The 19,931-nt window shown below is 49.1% G+C and overlaps 1 protein-coding gene and 1 long non-coding RNA gene across 2 annotated transcripts in view; one reads left to right on the top strand and one right to left on the bottom strand.

Annotated features, from left to right (window-relative positions):
* The window catches only part of Fry (FRY microtubule binding protein), a 250,299-nt gene that overhangs the window by 172,024 nt on the left and 58,344 nt on the right, over positions 1–19,931 (top strand). The window contains exons 41-46 of the mRNA XM_051162840.1: positions 7,948–8,069; positions 9,874–10,061; positions 11,706–11,800; positions 14,754–15,361; positions 16,272–16,369; positions 17,304–17,474. Of these exons, the coding sequence (XP_051018797.1) occupies positions 7,948–8,069; positions 9,874–10,061; positions 11,706–11,800; positions 14,754–15,361; positions 16,272–16,369; positions 17,304–17,474 (1,282 nt within the window). The remainder of the gene's footprint in view (positions 1–7,947; positions 8,070–9,873; positions 10,062–11,705; positions 11,801–14,753; positions 15,362–16,271; positions 16,370–17,303; positions 17,475–19,931) is intronic.
* LOC127203917 (uncharacterized) lies at positions 18,037–19,550 on the bottom strand. The gene is made up of 4 exons (XR_007832394.1): positions 19,499–19,550; positions 19,191–19,212; positions 18,179–18,200; positions 18,037–18,112 (listed from the first exon to the last, which is right to left on the bottom strand). It is a non-coding gene; the product is annotated as an uncharacterized LOC127203917 (long non-coding RNA).

Raw genomic sequence — 19,931 nt, 5'->3', positions numbered from 1 at the left:
ATACCCCCATCATACCCCCATCATACCCCCATCATACCCTCATCCTACCCTCATCACACCCACATCATACCCTCATCATACCCTCATCATACCCTCATCACACCCACACCATACCCCCATCATACCCTCATCATACCCTCATCATACCCCCATCATACCCCCATCATACCCTCATCATACCCTCATCATACCCACATCACACCCTCATCATACCCTCATCATACCCTCATCATACCCCCATCATACCCTCATCATACCCACTACATACCCTCATCATACCATCATCATACCCTCATCATACCCTCATCACACCCTCATCATACCCTCATCATACCCTCATCATACCCCCATCATGCCCCCATCATACCCTCATCATACCCACATCATACCCTCATCATACCCTCATCACACCCTCATCATACCCTCATCATACCCTCATCATACCCTCATCATACCCCCATCATACCCTCATCATACCCTCATCATACCCTCATCATACCCTCATCATACCCCCATCATACCCCCATCATACCCTCATCATACCCACTACATACCCTCATCATACCATCATCACACCCACATCACACCCTCATCATACCCCCATCATACCCTCATCACACCCACATCATACCCTCATCATACCCCCATCATACCCCATCATACCCCCATACCCTCATCATACCCTCATCATACCCTCATCACCCTCATCACACCCTCTCATACCCTCATCATACCCTCATCACACCCACATCACACCCTCATAACACCCTCATCATACCCTCATCATACCCTCATCACACCCACATCACACCCTCATCATACCCTCATCATACCCTCATCATACCCTCATCATACCCTCATCATACCCCCATCATACCCCCATCATACCCCCATCATACCCTCATCATACCCTCATAACCATCATACCCTCATCATACCCTCATCACACCCTCATCATACCCCATCATACCCTCATCATACCCTCATCACACCCACATCACACCCCCTCATCATACCCTCATCATACCCTCATCATACCCTCATCATACCCCCATCATACCCCCATCATACCCCCATCATACCCTCATCATACCCTCATCATACCCTCATCATACCCCCATCACACCCACATCACACCCTCATCATAACCCTCATCATACCCTCATCATACCCTCATCATACCCTCATCATACCCTCATCATACCCTCATCATACCCACATCATACCCCCATCATACCCTCATCATACCCTCATCATACCCTCATCATACCCACATCATACCCCCATCATACCCCCATCACACCCACATCAACCCTCATCACACCCTCATCACACCCACATCATACCCACATCACACCCACATCATACCCTCATCATACCCTCATCATACCCTCATCATACCCCCATCATACCCCCATCACACCCACATCAACCCTCATCACACCCTCATCACACCCACATCATACCCACATCACACCCACATCATACCCTCATCATACCCCTCATCATACTCCAATCACACCCACATCATACCCTCATCACACCCTCATCACACCCTCATCATACCTTCATCATACCCTCATCATAATACCCTCATCAACCCTATCAACCCATATACCCCCATCATACCCCCATCATACCCTCATCATACCCACATCACATCCACATCATACCCTCATCATACCCTCATCATACTCCAATCACACCCACATCATACCCTCATCATACCCTCATCACACCCTCATCACACCCTCATCATACCCACATCACACCCTCATCACACCCTCATCATACCCTCATCATACCCTCATCATACCACCATCATACCCCCATCACACCCACATCACACCCTCATCACACCCTCATCACACCCACATCATACCCACATCACACCCACATCATACCCACATCCCTCATCATACCCTCATCATACTCCAATCACACCCACATCATACCCTCATCATACCCTCATCACACCCTCATCACACCCTCATCATACCTTCATCATACCCTCATCATACCCTCATCATACCCCTATCATACCCCTATCATACCCCCATCATACCCCCATCATACCCTCATCATACCCACCTCACACCCTCATCACACCCTCATCATACCCTCATCATACCCTCATCATACCCTCATCATACCCTCATCATACATCATACCCCATCATACCCCCATCATACCCTCATCATACCCACATCATACCCTCATCATACCCTCATCATACCCTCATCAACCCATCATACCCCCATCATACCCCCATCATACCCTCATCATACCCCATCATACCCTCATCATACCCTCATCATACCCCATCATACCTCCATCATACCCTCATCACACCCTCATCATACCCTCATCATACCCCATCATACCCCCATCATACCCCCATCATACCCCCATCATACCCCCATCACACCCCCATCACACCCCCATCATACCCCCATCATACCCTCATCATACCCTCATCATACCCTCATCATACCCTCATCATACCCCATCATACCCCATCATACCCCCATCATACCCCCATCATACCCTCATCATCCCCCATCATACCCCCATCATACCCTCATCATACCCTCATCATACCCCATCATACCCTCATCATACCCTCATCATATCCCATCATACCCCCATGATACCCCCATCATACCCTCATCATACCCCCATCATACCCCCATCATAACCCCATCATACCCTCACAACATCATACCCTCATCATACCCCATCATACCCTCATCATACCCCCATCACACCCCCATCATACCCCCATCATACCCTCATCATACCCCATCATACCCTCATCATACCCTCATCATACCCCATCATACCCCATCATACCCCCATCATACCCTCATCATACCCCCATCACACCCTCATCATACCCTCATCATACCCTCATCATACCCTCATCATACCCTCATCAACCCCATCATACCCCCATCATACCCCCATCATACCCCATCACACACCATCCCCTCATCATACCCATCATACCCTCATCAGACCCCATCATACCCTCATCATACCCCATCATACCCATCATACCCATCATACCCCCATCATACCCTCATCATACCCCCATCACACCCTCATCATACCCTCATCATACCCCTCAATACCCCATCATACCCCATCATACCCCATCATACCCCATCATACCCCCAGCACACCCTCATCACCCTCATCATACCCTCATCATACCCTCATCATACCCCATCATACCCCATCATACCCCCATCATACCCTCATCATACCCCATCATACACCCATCATACCCCCATCATACCCTCATCACACCCTCACATCAGCCCGCATCACCCCATCATACCCCCATCATACCCCCTCAGAACCCCATCATACCCTCATCATACCCCATCATACCCCCATCATACCCCCATCATACCCTCATCACACCCTCATCATACCCTCATCATACCCTCATCACACCCTCATCACACCCTCATCATACCCTCATCATACCCCCATCATACCCCCATCATACCCTCATCATACCCCATCATACCCACATCATACCCTCATCACACCCTCATCACACCCTCATCATACCCTCATCATACCCTCATCACACCCTCATCACCCTCATCATAACCCTCATCACACCTCATCACACAACCTCATCACCCCATCATACCCTCATCATACCCTCATCACACCCTCATCACACCCTCATCATACCCTCATCATACCCTCATCATACCCTCACACCCTCATCATACCCTCATCACACCCTCATCACACCCTCATCATACCCTCATCATACCCTCATCATACCCTCATCATACCCCCATCACACCCTCATCACACCCTTATCACACCCCCATCATACCCCCATCATACCCTCATCATACCCCATCATACCCCCATCATACCCCCATCATACCCTCATCATACCCCATCATACCCTCATCATACCCCATCATACCCCCATCATACCCCATCATACCCTCATCATACCCCATCATACCCCCATCATACCCCCATCATACCCTCATCACACCCTCATCATACCCTCATCATACCCTCATCATACCCCCATCATACCCTCATCATACCCCCATCATACCCCCATCACACCCTCATCATACCCCATCATACCCCCATCATACCCCCATCATACCCTCATCATACCCCCATCATACCCTCATCATACCCCATCATACCCCATCATACCCCCATCATACCCTCATCATACCCCATCATACCCTCATCATACCCCATCATACCCCCATCATACCCCCATCATACCCTCATCATACCCCATCATACCCCCATCATACCCCCATCATACCCTCATCACACCCTCATCATACCCTCATCATACCTCATCATACCCCCATCATAACCCTCATCATACCCCCATCATACCCCCATCACACCCTCATCATACCCCATCATACCCCCATCATACCCCCATCATACCCTCATCATCCCCCATCATACCCTCATCATACCCCATCATACCCCCATCATACCCCATCATACCCTCATCATACCCCATCATACCCCATCATACCCCCATCATACCCTCATCACCACCCTCATCATACCCTCATCATACCCGTCATACCCCCATCATACCCCCATCACAACCCTCATCATAACCCCATCATACCCCCATCATACCCCCATCATACCCATCATACCCCATCATACCCCATCATACCCCATCATAACCCCCATCATACCCCATCATACCCTCATCATACCCCATCATACCCCATCATCCCTCATCATACCCCATCATACCCCCATCATACCCCCATCATACCCTCATCATACCCCATCATACCCCCATCATACCCCCATCATACCCTCATCACACCCTCATCATACCCTCATCATACCCTCATCATACCCCCATACCCCATCACACCCTCATCATACCCCATCATACCCCCAGCATAACCCATCATACCCATCATACCCCATCATACCCTCATCATACCCCATACCCCCATCATACCCCCATCATACCCTCATCATACCCCATCATACCCCCATCATACCCCCATCATACCCTCATCACACCCTCATCATACCCCATCATACCTCATCATACCCCCATCATACCCCCATCACACCTCATCATAACCCCATCATACCCCATCATACCCTCATCATACCCCATCATACCCCCATCATACCCCCATCATACCCCCATCATACCCCCATCATACCCTCATCACACCCTCATCATACCCTCATCATACCCTCATCATACCCCCCATCATAACCCCATCACACCTCATCATACCCCATCATACCCCCATACCCCCATCATACCTCATCATACCCCATCATACCCTCATCATAGACCCCATCATACCCCATCATACCCCATCATACCCTCATCATACCCCATCATACCCCCATCATACCCCCATCATACCCTCATCACACCCTCATCATACCCTCATCATACCCCCATCATACCCTCATCATACCCACATCATACCCACATCATACCCATCAAATACCCTCATCATACCCACATCATACCCATCAACCTCATCATACCCTCATCATACCCTCATCATACCCACATCATACCCCCATCATACCCTCATCGTACCCACATCATACCCTCATCATACCCCCATCATACCCACATCATACCCTCATCATACCCTCATCATACCCTCATCATACCCACATCATACCCTCATCATACCCTCATCATACCCTCATCATACCCTCATCATACCCTCATCATACCCACATCATACCCTCATCATACCCTCATCATACCCTCATCATACCCTCATCATACCCTCATCATACCCCCATCATACCCCCATCATACCCTCATCATACCCTCATCATACCCTCATCATACCCTCATCACACCCTCATCACACCCTCATCATACCCTCATCACACCCTCATCACACCCTCATCATACCCTCATCATACCCTCATCATACCCTCATCACACCCTCATCACACCCTCATCATACCCTCATCATACCCATCATACCCTCATCACAACCCATCATACCCTCATACACCCTCATCACACCCTCATCATACCCTCATCATACCCCCATCATACCCTCATCATACACCCATCAGATACCCCCATCATACCCCCATCAAACCTCACAACCCCATCATACCCCCATCATACCCCATCATACCCTCATCAACCCTCATCATACCCTCATCATCCCTCATCATAACCCCATACCCCCATCACCCCTCATCATACCCAGCATACCCCATCATACCCCCATCATACCCCAGCATACCCCATCATAACCCTCATCATACCCATCATACCCCCATCATCCCCCATCATACCCATCAGACCCCATCATACCCCCATCATACCCCCATCATACCCTCATCACACCCTCATCATACCCTCATCATACCCTCATCATACCCCCATCATACCCCCATCACACCCTCATCATACCCCATCATACCCCCATCATACCCTCATCATACCCCATCATACCCCCATCATACCCCCTCATACCCCCATCATACCCCCATCATACCCATCACACCCTCATCATACCCAGCATACCCTCACATCAGACATACCCCCATCATACCCCCATCACAACCCCATCATACCCCATCATACCCCCATCAGACCCCCATCATACCCTCATCATACCCCATCATACCCCATCATACCCCCATACCCCCATCATACCCCATCATAACCCGCATCATACCCCATCATACCCCATCATACCCCATCATACCCTCATCACACCCGCATCATACCCTCATCATACCCCCATCATACCCTCATCATACCCACAGCATACCCACATAACCCACATCAACCCTCATCATACCCTCACACAGACCCACATATACCCTCATCATACCCTCATACCCTCAGCATACCCACATCATACCCCCATCATACCCTCATCGTACCCACATACCCTCATCATACCCCCATCATACCCACATCATACCCTCATCATACCCTCATCATACCCTCATCATACCCACATCATACCCTCATCATACCCTCATCATACCCTCATCATACCTGCATCATACCCTCATCATACCCACATCATACCCTCATCATACCCTCATCATACCCTCATCATACCCTCATCATCACCCTCATCATACCCCCATCATACCCAATCATACCCATCATACCCTCATCATACCCTCATCAGACCCTCATCACACCCTCATCACACCCTCATCATACCCTCATCACACCCTCATCACACCCTCATCATACCCTCATCATACCCTCATCATACCCTCATCACACCCTCATCACACCCTCATCATACCCTCATCATACCCTCATCATACCCTCATCACACCCTCATCATACCCTCATCACACCCTCATCACACCCTCATCATACCCTCATCATACCCTCATCATACCCTCATCATACCCCCATCACACCCTCATCACACCCTTATCACACCCACATCATACCCTCATCATACCCTCATCATACCTGCATCATACTCTCATCATACTCACACGTGATAGTTAGTTTAAAAAATCAAAAGCAAATCCCCACAAGCCACAGTTATTTTTGAGTAAGTGCAGGAGTCTTGATATGCTTCCTCTAGTTAATTCATAAAGTTTAAAAAGTATATTTTATATTTATACTTATATAAATATATATTTATATATGGAGAGATGGCTCAGCAGTTAAAAACACTTGCTGCTCTCCCAGAAGACCAAAGTTCAGTGCCCATCACCAACATAAGGCCGATCACAGCTGTCTCCAGGGGATCTCATGCCCTCTTCTGGCCTCTGTGAATGCTACACTTATGGCACATACCCACACGCAGATACACACACCCAAACGTAATTACAACTAATAAAATCTTGAGTTAGAACATCCTTTGTGTGTCTTTTAACACAAAATGACAGGCATGTTTTTTACATCAGTATGCTTTGTTTTAGGGCATTTGGGCCTCTTTGGTGCCATGAAGACATCACACCCAAAAACCAGAACTCAAAGAGCGCCGAGCAGCTCTCTAACTTCCTGCGTCACGTTGTATCAGTGTTTAAAGACTCCAAATCAGGTACCTTACTCTGTTTGCCGTCAGCCCTTGCACAGCGTTCTGCCCTCACGGAGCTCACTCCATTATGACAACACAGCAAACACTTCCGAACTGCAATAAACAGCAATAGATTTATGTCTTGTTGTCTGCATTCATGTGAAAGCCAAACACATCAAAAGTCCTCTGAGGCCGTTGAGGGGGGAAAAAAAACCCAAGTATTTTCAGTTCCTCTATTCTTGTCCATCTCTCTGAAAAGAGGAAAAGCAATCACACAGCTTAGTGATGCACAAACAATGTGTGCTTTATCCTGCGTTTTCCTTCCCACCTGGGCATCTGCATTCTTACAGTGGGGAGAGCCATCGTGTCATGTTTACTGCCTTCCCTGCAGCGTCTGCATTTCAGGGTCTGTGTATTGATAGAACTCACTTTAGCACCTGGTTGTGGATGGCTTAGAATTAGTTAGATGCATCCTTGTTTTTCTCCTCCTTTTAAAAAATATGTTTCTAACAAAACTTCTTTATAAAAAGAAGCAAGCTGGGCATGGTTGCTTATCCTATAATCCCGGCAGTCTGAGGCAGGACGACTGTTTCAAGTTCAAGGCTAGCCTGCCCCATAGTAAGTTCCAGGCCACCTCAAGCTGCAGTATGAGACCCTTTCTTAGCAGAAGGGAGGGAGGAAAAGAAGGGATGGATGGAGGGAGGGAAGGAAAGAAAAAGGAAGGGAAGGAAATTATTCTATTTTGAGGGGGGGGGAGAGAGACAGACAGACAGACACAGAGACAGAGACAGAGACAGACAGAGAGTTAGTCCGATGGCTAAAGAAATGGCCCAGTCAGTAAAGTGCTTGCTGCAAACACATGGAGACCTGAGTCTGGATGCCCAGCAGCTATGCCTTGTGAGCCCAGCATTGGGGGAACAGGGCAGGTGGATCTCCAGAGAGCACTGGCCTGCCAGTCTAGTTGAAATGGGCAAACTCCAGGTCCAGTGTGAGACACTGTCTCCAAAAGGAGAAAGAATGAGAGAGAGTACGCACCACTGAGGAAAACACCTGGGATCAACACATGGCCTCCATGTGTGTGCTGGTGTACACACACATAAGAAAGAAAAAGGACCACAGAGAACAGAGAAAAAGCAGAGTGTGGAAAAGCCTTCATGCATGTGGGTTGTGTGCTAGACTTAATTCTGTAACATCCTGAGAGATATGGCCTGTTGCTCAGAAGTCAAGGAGATAGATACGGGCTCTTAGAAAACCTGGCTTTCCCAAAGTCATAGTGCTCCGACACAAAACCAGTGAGTTCTGACTTTGGGGAGAGCCATCATGTCATGTTTACTGCCTTCTTCCTACACTGCCCATGATTCATACAGTGTGTGTTTTTATTGTGAAATGGCTTCATGTTCTATTGTCTCACTTGCCTGCTTGCTTACATATTGTTTTATTTATTTTTAAATTCTATGGATCTGGCTGCTTTGCCTGCATGTACTTAACGTACGCCATGTGCCTGGTCCCGTGAAAGGCAGAAGAGGGCTTTGCATCCCTGGGAACTGGAGTTACAAGTGTTTGTGAGCCACCATACGGGTGCTGGGGACCGAACCCAGGTCCTCTAGAAAGATAGCAAACGCTTTTTCTTTCTTTCTTTCTTTCTTATAATTTTTTTATTTTTTCAAGACAGAGTCCTCTGTGTAGCCTGGAACTCACTCTGTAGACCAGGCTAGGTTGGCACCCTGTTTGTTTCTGAGGCAGGGTCATGTGGTGGGGGGCTGGAGGGTGCTGTTAGCTTCCTCCTGCAAAGCATCCGGCTGACCCACCTCTGCTGTGCTTGCCGTAGGTTTCCATCTGGAACAGCACTTGAGTGAGGTTGCACTACAGACTGCCCTGGCGAGCTCTTCCAGGCACTATGCAGGCCGATCCTTCCAGATCTTCCGGGCCCTCAAACAACCACTGTCAGCACATGCGCTGTCTGATCTTCTGTCCAGACTGGTCGAAGTGATCGGAGAGCACGGTGACGAGATTCAGGTATGGAAGGAAGGGGGTGGCCATGTAAGTGCTCCCCCATGACCCAGCACTACCCCAGAGTCTATACAGGATTGGCTTTGACCCTCAGAACCACACACACACACAAAAGAGATTTTAGAAGTTAGTCTTATTAGCCAGGCGTGGCAGTGCCTGCCTTTAATCCCAGCACTCGGGAAGCAGAGGCAGGTGGATCTCTGTGAATTTGAAACCAGTCTGGTCTACAAAGTGAGTCCAGGACACCTGGGGCTCCACAGAAACCCCGTCTCAGGGGGGAGAAAAAAAATTAACCCTTATTATTTGCAAAAGTCACTCCGGGGGATTTGTTCTACAAATTCAACAGATGTGATCACATATTGTGACTGGAACATCTACAAATCTTTGTGTGGCTCTTTGTGTCTATCTGTTTGGTGATGGTGGTGGTGGTTTTCTATGGCAGATGGCTATGAATTTGTTTTGGGAGGGTTATCTTGTAATACTTGAGTCTTTCTGTCCTCTATGAGAATTCAATTTCACAATCTACGGGGTCCTGGCTGGGATCCCCACTGCGTGCAGGCCAAGCTCTGCCCGTCTCTGTATGGATGACCTGTGGGGCTCTAAATTGGAGACGGGATAGAGAGAGAGTCATGCTAGAGACAGTATAGGTGGTACTCGGAGCCTTGAGAAATGAGCAGGCTCAGAGCCAAGGGCACTGAGTGCCTGTGAGGCTAAGGCTAGCCCTCTGCACACCTATCTCTCTTCAGTCCCTCAGAAGTTCCGGTAAATTTCACAGAGGCACAGCTCTCCCTACACCTCGCCTTGCTGCGTAATCTCTGGTTTCCACACAGTCACCTCTATACTTCAGTGGCCTGCCCTTCCCCTCAGCAGTGGACTACTAGCCCCTACCCTACCCTCACCCAGCAACCCTCCTCTACTGCCCTGTTGTGTTTTTAACCCTCTGGATGGCATGCGACTTGGGGAAATAAAACCTTAGGGTTACCTGTCACTTCCTGTGCTGTGTGGTTTCCCACATGAGCCTTATAATTTGATCTCAGACCATGATTGTCTGGCTTTCAGAAAAGCCATTGCATTGAAGAGAGTTTTCATGAGGCTAGTTCATCTTTAGGAACTCAGCTGCACACATGATGCCATTGTCTGTGCACTTTGCAGGGATGTGTGATACCATGTCTGTGCTTTGCAGGGATGTGTGATGCCGTGTCTGTGTGCTTTACAGGGATGTGTGATGCCGTGTCTGTGTGCTTTGCAGGGATGTGTGATGCCGTGTCTGTGTGCTTTGCAGGGATGTGTGATGCCGTGTCTATGTGTTTTACAGGGATGTGTGATGCCGTGTCTGTGTGCTTTGCAGGGATGTGTGATGCCGTGTCTGTGTGTTTTACAGAGATGTGTGATGCCGTGTCTGTGTGCTTTGCAGGGATGTGTGATGCCGTGTCTGTGTGCTTTGCAGGGATGTGTGATGCCGTGTCTGTGTGCTTTGCAGGGATGTGTGATGCCGTGTCTGTGTGTTTTATAGGGATGTGTGATGCCGTGTCTGTGTGCTTTGCAGGGATGTGTGATGTCGTGTCTGTGTGCTTTGCAGGGATGTGTGATGCCGTGTCTGTGTGTTTTATAGGGATGTGTGATGCCGTGTCTGTGTGCTTTGCTTTGCAGGGATATGTGATGGAAGCGCTCCTGACCCTGGAAGCCGCTGTGGACAACTTGTCGGACTGCTTGAAGAACAGTGACCTCTTTACAGTGCTATCCCGGTGAGACTCGAACTCCTGACCTCTGGATATCAAATTTACTGTGTTGAATGTTGGAAAAAGTACAAAGAACAGATGCAGGTTTTGAAATCTACTTAGGGCCTAAAAAGTATGTTTATTCAATAGTTTCTTTTATTAAGAATTTTTTAGACTCATGTATATGAATGCGCACCACCTGAGTGGGTGGGAATTACAGGTTGGTGTGAGCCATGACGACGGTGCTGGGGACTCAAACCCAGGACCTCTGCAAGAAGGGCCATCTTTCCAACCCTTTGTTATCCTCTTAAGCTTAAAAAAAGTAAGAGGGGTGTTACCACATGCACATGTATTCATTATATATGTATTTTAAAACATGGCCCAGCACCCACATTGCAGCCCAAAACCATCTGTAACTCCAGTTCTAGGGGGATCTAATGCACACTTCTAGTTTTTGCAGGCACCAGAACACATACAATACATATTCATACATGAAAACAAAACTCTCATACATATACAAGTAAAAACAATGATTAAAAGAATCAAAAAGACACTTGGAGCTAGCCTGGAACTCACGATATAGAGCAGGCTGACTCACAGAGATGTGCTTGCCTCTGCCTCCTGGCAGGGGAAGGCTAAAGGCATGTGCCAGTAAGCCTCATTATTTTATTTATCTTATTTATTTATTTATTTGTTTGTTTGTTTGTTTGTTTGTTTTGGCTTTTTGAGACAGAGTTTCTCTGTGTAGCCCTGGCTGTCCTGGAACTCACCCTGTAGACAGGGCTGGCCTCAAACTTACAGAAATCTGCCTGCCTCTGCCTCCCAAGTGCTAGGATTAAAGGTGTGCACTCTCACTGCCGAGCCTTTTTTTTAAAATTTATTTATCATAGATACACAGTATTTTGCCTGCATATACACCAGAAGAGGGCATTAGATCTCATTATAGATGGTTGTAAGGCACCAGGTGGTTGCTGGGAATTGAACTCAGGACCTTTGGAAGAGCAGGCAGTGCTCTTAACCACTGAGCCATCTCTCCAGCCCCCCCCCCCCTTTTTTAAAAGTTTTTCAAGACAGGGTTTCTCTGTATAGCTTTGGCTGTCCTGGACTCACATTGATACCAGGCTGGCCTCGAACTCACCGTGATCCACCTGCCTCTGCCTCCTGAGTGCTGGCTGGGATTAAAGGCATGCACCAGCACCACCTGGCTTCCAAGCCTATTTTTAAATTTTTTAAAGTGTGTGTGGGGGGCCTGGAGAGATGGCTCAGAGGTTAAGAGCATTGTCTGCTCTTCCAGAGGTCCTGAGTTCAACTCCCAGCAACCACATGGTGGCTCACAACCATCTATAATGAGATCTGATGCCCTCTTCTGGCCTGTAGGTGTTCATACAGGCAGACCACTGTATACATAATAATAAACAAATAAATATTTAAAAATAAATAAAGTGTGTGTGTGTACAGGTATGTGCATGTGTGGTTGTGTATGTATACGTGTGTACAAGTATGCAGGTGCCCCTAGAGGACATGCGATCTCTTGGAACTGGAGTTATGAACAGTTATGGGCTGTCCGACATGGGTGCTAGGAACCAGACTCAAGTCTAATCTGGAAGAGCAGCCCCTGCTCTTACCTGCTGAATCATAAATCCTCAGACATCTTCAAATTACACATAATAATGATCCTGTGTGTGACACTGATAAACAGGAACGAAAACTAGATGTAAAGCTCACTGAGCTGCCCCTGTAGAAGCAGCTAGAAATCCAGCATAAGTAAACGCACTTTGACAGCCTTGGTTCTGGTCCTACTGTGGTTAGTAACTCATTTCAAACCTCTTGGGATTCCCATGTTTCTGTAATTGAACTTATCCTTGAAACCAAGTCAGTAAGCTTACCTTTCATCCTTTCTGACCTTACTTTATTTGAGATTTGTTTTATGAATCAGGGGAGGGGTATGTGCATGTGAGTGCTGACGCCCAACCAGGCTAGAAAGGTGGACCCCTGAGCTGGAGTCACAGGTGGCCATCTGCATGCCAGAGACCAAATTCAGATGCTTTCCAAAAGCAGCCAGTGCTCTTAACCACTCAGCCATCCGTGCAGCCATCTGTGCAGCCGTGCGTCCAGCCATGTGTCCATGCGTGCAGCCATCTGTTCAACCCCATGGCATTTTTATTTTAAGTTGAGCATTTTTTTACACCTTTGATGTGATCACCAAAACCACACTTGTCAATCTATATGAACCCATATCTCTAAATCTGTAAAGGTTTAGTAGGTAAAGCTGGGTGTGGTGGTTCACACCCGTAATCCTGGCACTGAGTCTGAGGCTAGCCTTGGCTACGTAGCCAGACTCTATGAGAGAGAGGTGGGTGAGGAGGAAGGAAGGAAGGAAAGAAAGAAAGAAATCAGAATGTTGATAAAGAGTTTGACCTTTTCAGTAGGACTAGACTTGAAAGACAGATCTCTGTAAGTTCAAGTCCAGCCTGGTCAACATAGTGAGTCAGCCACAGCTGCATAGTGAGACCCTATCTCAGGAGGGGGTGACCAAATTGTATAAATACAAAAGCATTTCCTTTTCCATACCTACTTACCTTTTTCTTTCTATTCTTTCTATTCTTGTTGCTATGTTTTATTTTGTAATTTTTCCCATCCAAATCCAAGTACAAATGAAAGGTCAGTAAGTTGCTGTGATTTAGGCTTTTTCCATACATGGAAGATAGTATTGGGTTTGGGTTTTTGGAGCTTGTTCTTGCCAAGGTTTATTTTTCATAGCCTTAAAGACATGTGAATAGAAAGTGGCATGTCCCCCATCCAAGTACTCACCAGGTCAGACGCTGCTTAGCTCTCAAGACAAGCTCAGGGTGCTATGGCCACAGACTAAGGTGGTATTCTCTGAGGAAGGGCTCTCCCTAGCCGCCTCTCAAGACAGATGCACTAGCTTTCCAGTGGCGCACACTGGCGTTCCGCTGACTTCGCCTCTGTTTCTACCTAGTTCTTCGTCACCGGATCTCAGCTCCAGCAGTAAACTGACAGCAAGCAGGAAGAGCACCGGGCAGCTGAATGTCAACCCTGGGACCCCCGCGGGCAACCCCACGACTGCAGAACGGAGCCGGCACCAAAGAAGCTTCTCGGTGCCCAAGAAGTTTGGTGTTGTTGACCGATCCTCCGACCCACCTCGAAGTGCCACACTGGACAGGATTCAAGCTTGTACCCAACAGGGCCTTTCCTCAAAAACCAGAAGCACTTCCTCCTTGAAGGAGAGTCTCACGGACCCGTCCCACGTAAACCACCCCACAAACCTATTGGCCACCATCTTCTGGGTCACAGTGGCCCTGATGGAGTCTGACTTTGAGTTTGAATACCTGATGGCGTTAAGGCTTTTGAACCGACTGCTGGCGCATATGCCGCTGGATAAAGCCGAGAACCGCGAAAAGCTTGAGAAACTCCAGGCGCAGCTCAAGTGGGCTGACTTCTCGGGGTTACAGCAGCTGCTGCTGAAGGGGTTCACCTCCCTCACCACCACAGACCTAACCCTGCAGCTTTTCAGCTTGCTGACACCAGTGTCCAAAGTGCCCATGGTGGACTCATCTCAAGCGATTGGTAAGGCCAGTGTCTCGCCTCCTTGTACCCCTGACGGTGGCCCTGATGGTGGCTGCAATGTCGCTCATCCCTGCAGCCCTGATGGTGGCTGCAATGTTGCTCACCCCTGTGGCCCTAATGGTGGCTGTGATGTCGCTCACCCCTGCGGCCCTGATGGTGACTGCGATGTCATTCACCCCTGCAGTCCTCATGGTAGCTGCAATGTTGCTCACCCCTGCAGCCCTGATGGCGGCTGCAATGTCGCTCATCCCTGCAGCCCCGATGGCGGCTGCAATGCCGTTCACCCCTGCGGCCCTGATGGCAGCTGCAATGTCGCTCACCCCTGCAGCCCTGATGGTGGCTGCGATGTCGCTCACCCCTGCAGCCCTGTAGCAGTTGTATGGCTAAAGCTTAAATGTGTTGTTTTTTTGAGACAGGATCTCAGTAGGTAGCCTTGGCTGTTCTGGAACTCTTGAGTAGAGTAGGCTGCGCCTCAGAGAACTGCCTGCCTCTGCCTCCTGAATGCTGGGATTAAAGGTGTATGCCACCGTGACCAGCTTTAAAATATGTTGAGTTTTGTTTGTTTTGTGTGTGTGTGTGTGTGTGTGTGTGTGTGTGTGTCTGCCTGTCTGTCTTTATGTATCCCCACTGTCCTAGAAATCACAGAGGTCTGCCTGCCTCTGCCTCTGCCTCTCAAGTGCTGGAACTAAAACATGCACCACCACATCCAGTTTGACAGTCTTATTTTTATAAAATCTTATAGTGATCTAGTGCTGTCTATATCACTCTGGTCCAAATCAGAACCTGTCGACAACAAGAAAACCATTTTCACATCACCTTGGAACAAAATAAAGTCTGTATGTTCCTCCCCACTGTTGTCAGTCACAGTGTACCATAGTCAGCTCGCGCCACTTTGTCTCCTCTCACACAGGATTTCCACTGAATGTCTTGTGTCTCCTGCCCCAGCTGATCCAGCAGTTTGAAAATCCCAGTCAGTTCTGTAAGGATGTAGCCGAGAGGATCGCTCAGGTAAGCGGCAGGACCCAGCAGGGGGTCTCTGTGCCAGATGGAAATGGCCACTTTGAAGAAGGCGGTGTTTGTCTCAAGCATGGATACTACACAAAATGGACATCTCCAGGTGGCTTTTGCCGGGGGGGGGGGGGGGGTCTGTTGTTGCTGGGGGAGGGCATTGGTTATTTTGAGACAGGGTTTCTCAAACTCAGTTTCTGTCTTTTTGTTTGCTTGTTTCTTTTTGTTTGTCTCCTGGACTTGGTTTGTAGACCAGGCTGGCCTCGAACTCACAGAGAACTGCCTGCCTCTGCCTCCCCAGGAGCTGGGCGGAGGTTGTGCATGCCTTTAATCCCAGCACTCGGGAGGCAGAGGCAGGCAGATCTCTGTGAGTTCGAGGCCAGCCTGGTCTACAGAATGAGTTCCAGGACAGCCAGAGATACACAGAGAAACACGGTCTCCAAAAAAGGAAGTAAGGAAGGACAGAAGGAAGGGAGGGAGGGAGGAAGGGAGAAAGGAAGGAAGGAAAAAGACAAAAAAGGAAAGCAAGTGGGAGCTGGAGAAGTGAGTCAGCAGGCAAAGTTGACACCAAGCCTGCTGAATTGATCCCATCCCTGGAACCCACATGGTGCCAGGAGCAAACAGATGCCCTAGGGTTGCTCCCTGGCACTCACATGCTTACACACACACACACACACACACACGCACGCACGCACGCACGCACGCACGCACGCACACCACACACACACGTGTGAACTCAATAACTAAATACAATGAATGGAAACAAAGCAGGTGGAAAGAGTTTGTGAGGCAAAGTGTGTTAGCTAATTACTAAATTGAGTACTTCTGTGGCTACCGAAAAGCGTATAGGGCTATTTTCCAGACCATTAGGACTTATTGGTAACGTTTCTCCCTGTCGTTTGGAAGGCTCTCACTGTTCTGCTTGTCTTTGAAGGTTTGCTTGGAAGAAAAAAATCCTAAACTTTCCAATCTGGCTCACGTTATGACCCTGTACAAAACGCACAGCTACACCAGGGACTGTGCCACGTGGGTCAATGTGGTCTGCCGCTACCTTCACGAAGCCTACGCCGACATCACCCTGAACATGGTCACCTACCTGGCAGAGGTAAGCGTTGATGCTAAGGATAATATGGGCTTAGTATCCGTGGTCCCCGTGTGTGTTATCGCAAATGCTACTGGATTCATTTTCAATCCCCACAATGAACTAGGGAGTGGGGTATTCTGGGAAGAAGCTGAAGCGTGGCTCTGTTAACTGAAAGCTGTAAGTGTAAGGTAACTGACCCTAGATCCAGTTGCCTCTAAGGCTTACTCCTACTTACTGTGCTTATACCTAGCAGAGCATGGCTGAGACAGACTTGGTCCTAGCTTGGCACAACAGGGCATACCTGTAATCCCAGCACACGAAGTGGGGGGGGCCAGATCTTATCAAGGAGTTACTATGTGGCTAGATATGTTAGTGACTCCTTGTTCTAAACTAATCGATAAGTTATAATCTAGACGTAAAGTCTTTATCATTACCTTCTGTCTGCACAACTAGAAACATGCCAGACAAAGGTGTTTCCGCCACATTCCTTGCAAACCCTTTCTCTCACCTCTGTACCATGGATGTGAGACCTAGGTAGCATGTCACGGGCCAGTGATGGTGTACAGAGCACCTGATGATGGCATGCAGAGCACCTGGTGATGGTGTGTATAGCACCTGGTGATGGCGTGCAGAGCACCTGGTGATGGTGTGCAGAGCACCTGGTGATGGTGTGTATAGCACCTGGTGATGGTGTGAAGAGCACCTGGTAATAGTGTGTATAGCACCTGGTGATGGCGTGCAGAGCACCTGGTGATGGTGTGTATAGCGCCTGGTAATGGTGTGCAGAGCACCTGGTGATGGTGTATATAGCTCCTGGTGATAGCATGCAGAGCACCTGGTGATGGTGTGCAGAGCACCTGGTGATGGTGTGCAGAACACCTGGTGATGGTGTGCAGAACACCTGGTGATGGTGTGCAGAGCACCTGGTGATGGTGTGCAGAGCACCTGATGATGGTGTGTATAGCGCCTGGTAATGGTGTGCAGAGCACCTGGTGATGGTGTGTATAGCGCCTGGTGATGGTGTGCATAGCGCCTGGTGATGGTGTGTATAGCACCTGGTGATGGTGTGCATAGCACCTGGTGATGGTGTGTATAGCGCCTGGTGATGGTGTGCATAGCGCCTGGTGATGGTGTGTATAGCGCCTGGTGATGGTGTGCAGAGCACCTGGTGATGGTGTGTATAGCACCTGGTGATGGTGTGCAGAGCACCTGGTGATGGTGTATATAGCGCCTGGTGATGGTGTGTATAGCACCTGGTGATGGTGTGCATAGCACCTGGTGATGGTGTGTATAGCGCCTGGTGATGGTGTGCATAGCGCCTGGTGATGGTGTGTATAGCGCCTGGTGATGGTGTGCAGAGCACCTGGTGATGGTGTGCAGAGCACCTGGTGATGGTGTGTATAGCGCCTGGTGATGGTGTGCAGAGCACCTGGTGATGGTGTGTATAGCGCCTGGTGATGGTGTGTATAGCACCTGGTGATGGTGTGTATAGCACCTGGTGATGGTGTGTATAGCACCTGGTGATGGTGTGCATAGCACCTGGTGATGGTGTGTATAGCTCCTGGTGATAGCATGCAGAGCACCTGGTGATGGCGTGCACAGCACCTGGTGATGGTGTGTATAGCACCTGGTGATGGTGTATATAGCGCCTGGTGATGGTGTGCAGAGCACCTGGTGATGGTGTGTATAGCGCCTGGTGATGGTGTGTATAGCTCCTGGTGATAGCATGCAGAGCACCTGGTGATGGCGTGCAGAGCACCTGATGATGGTGTGTATAGCGCCTGGTAATGGTGTGCAGAGCACCTGGTGATGGTGTGTATAGCGCCTGGTGATGGTGTGCATAGCGCCTGGTGATGGTGTGTATAGCACCTGGTGATGGTGTGCATAGCACCTGGTGATGGTGTGTATAGCGCCTGGTGATGGTGTGCATAGCGCCTGGTGATGGTGTGCATAGCGCCTGGTGATGGTGTGTATAGCGCCTGGTGATGGTGTGCAGAGCACCTGGTGATGGTGTGTATAGCTCCTGGTGATAGCATGCAGAGCACCTGGTGATGGCGTGCAGAGCACCTGGTGATGGTGTGTATAGCACCTGGTGATGGTGTATATAGCACCTGGTGATGGCGTGCAGAGCACCTGGTGATGGTGTGTATAGCACCTCCAGACCCATGTGTTTGGTATCCAGGCCATGAAGTCTGAGCAAATGGCTGATAACAGTGAACTTCCTGCAGCCTTGTCAGTGTTCCTCCTCCTTCTGCCATGTGCTTTCACACCTCTTGTTAGGATCTTCCCCAAAGAAAAGCGGGCAACCGTCCTTGTTCTGCTTGATGTACTCTCCAGCTCCAGGCAGTTGGCAACATCAGTTTTTCAAGGGCTCTGTAAGCCCAAAACTGTCTGTCTAACGGAGGGCACTGCCATCTGACCCCGCTGATCCTACATGGAGCAGCAGCCCACGTGCCGAGGCAGACGGTCAACAGCCAA

Source organism: Acomys russatus, chromosome 19 (assembly GCF_903995435.1).
Source record: "Acomys russatus chromosome 19, mAcoRus1.1, whole genome shotgun sequence".
In the NCBI taxonomy this organism is placed as follows: domain Eukaryota; kingdom Metazoa; phylum Chordata; class Mammalia; order Rodentia; family Muridae; genus Acomys; species Acomys russatus.
This window is presented reverse-complemented; position numbering and strand designations above follow the sequence as displayed.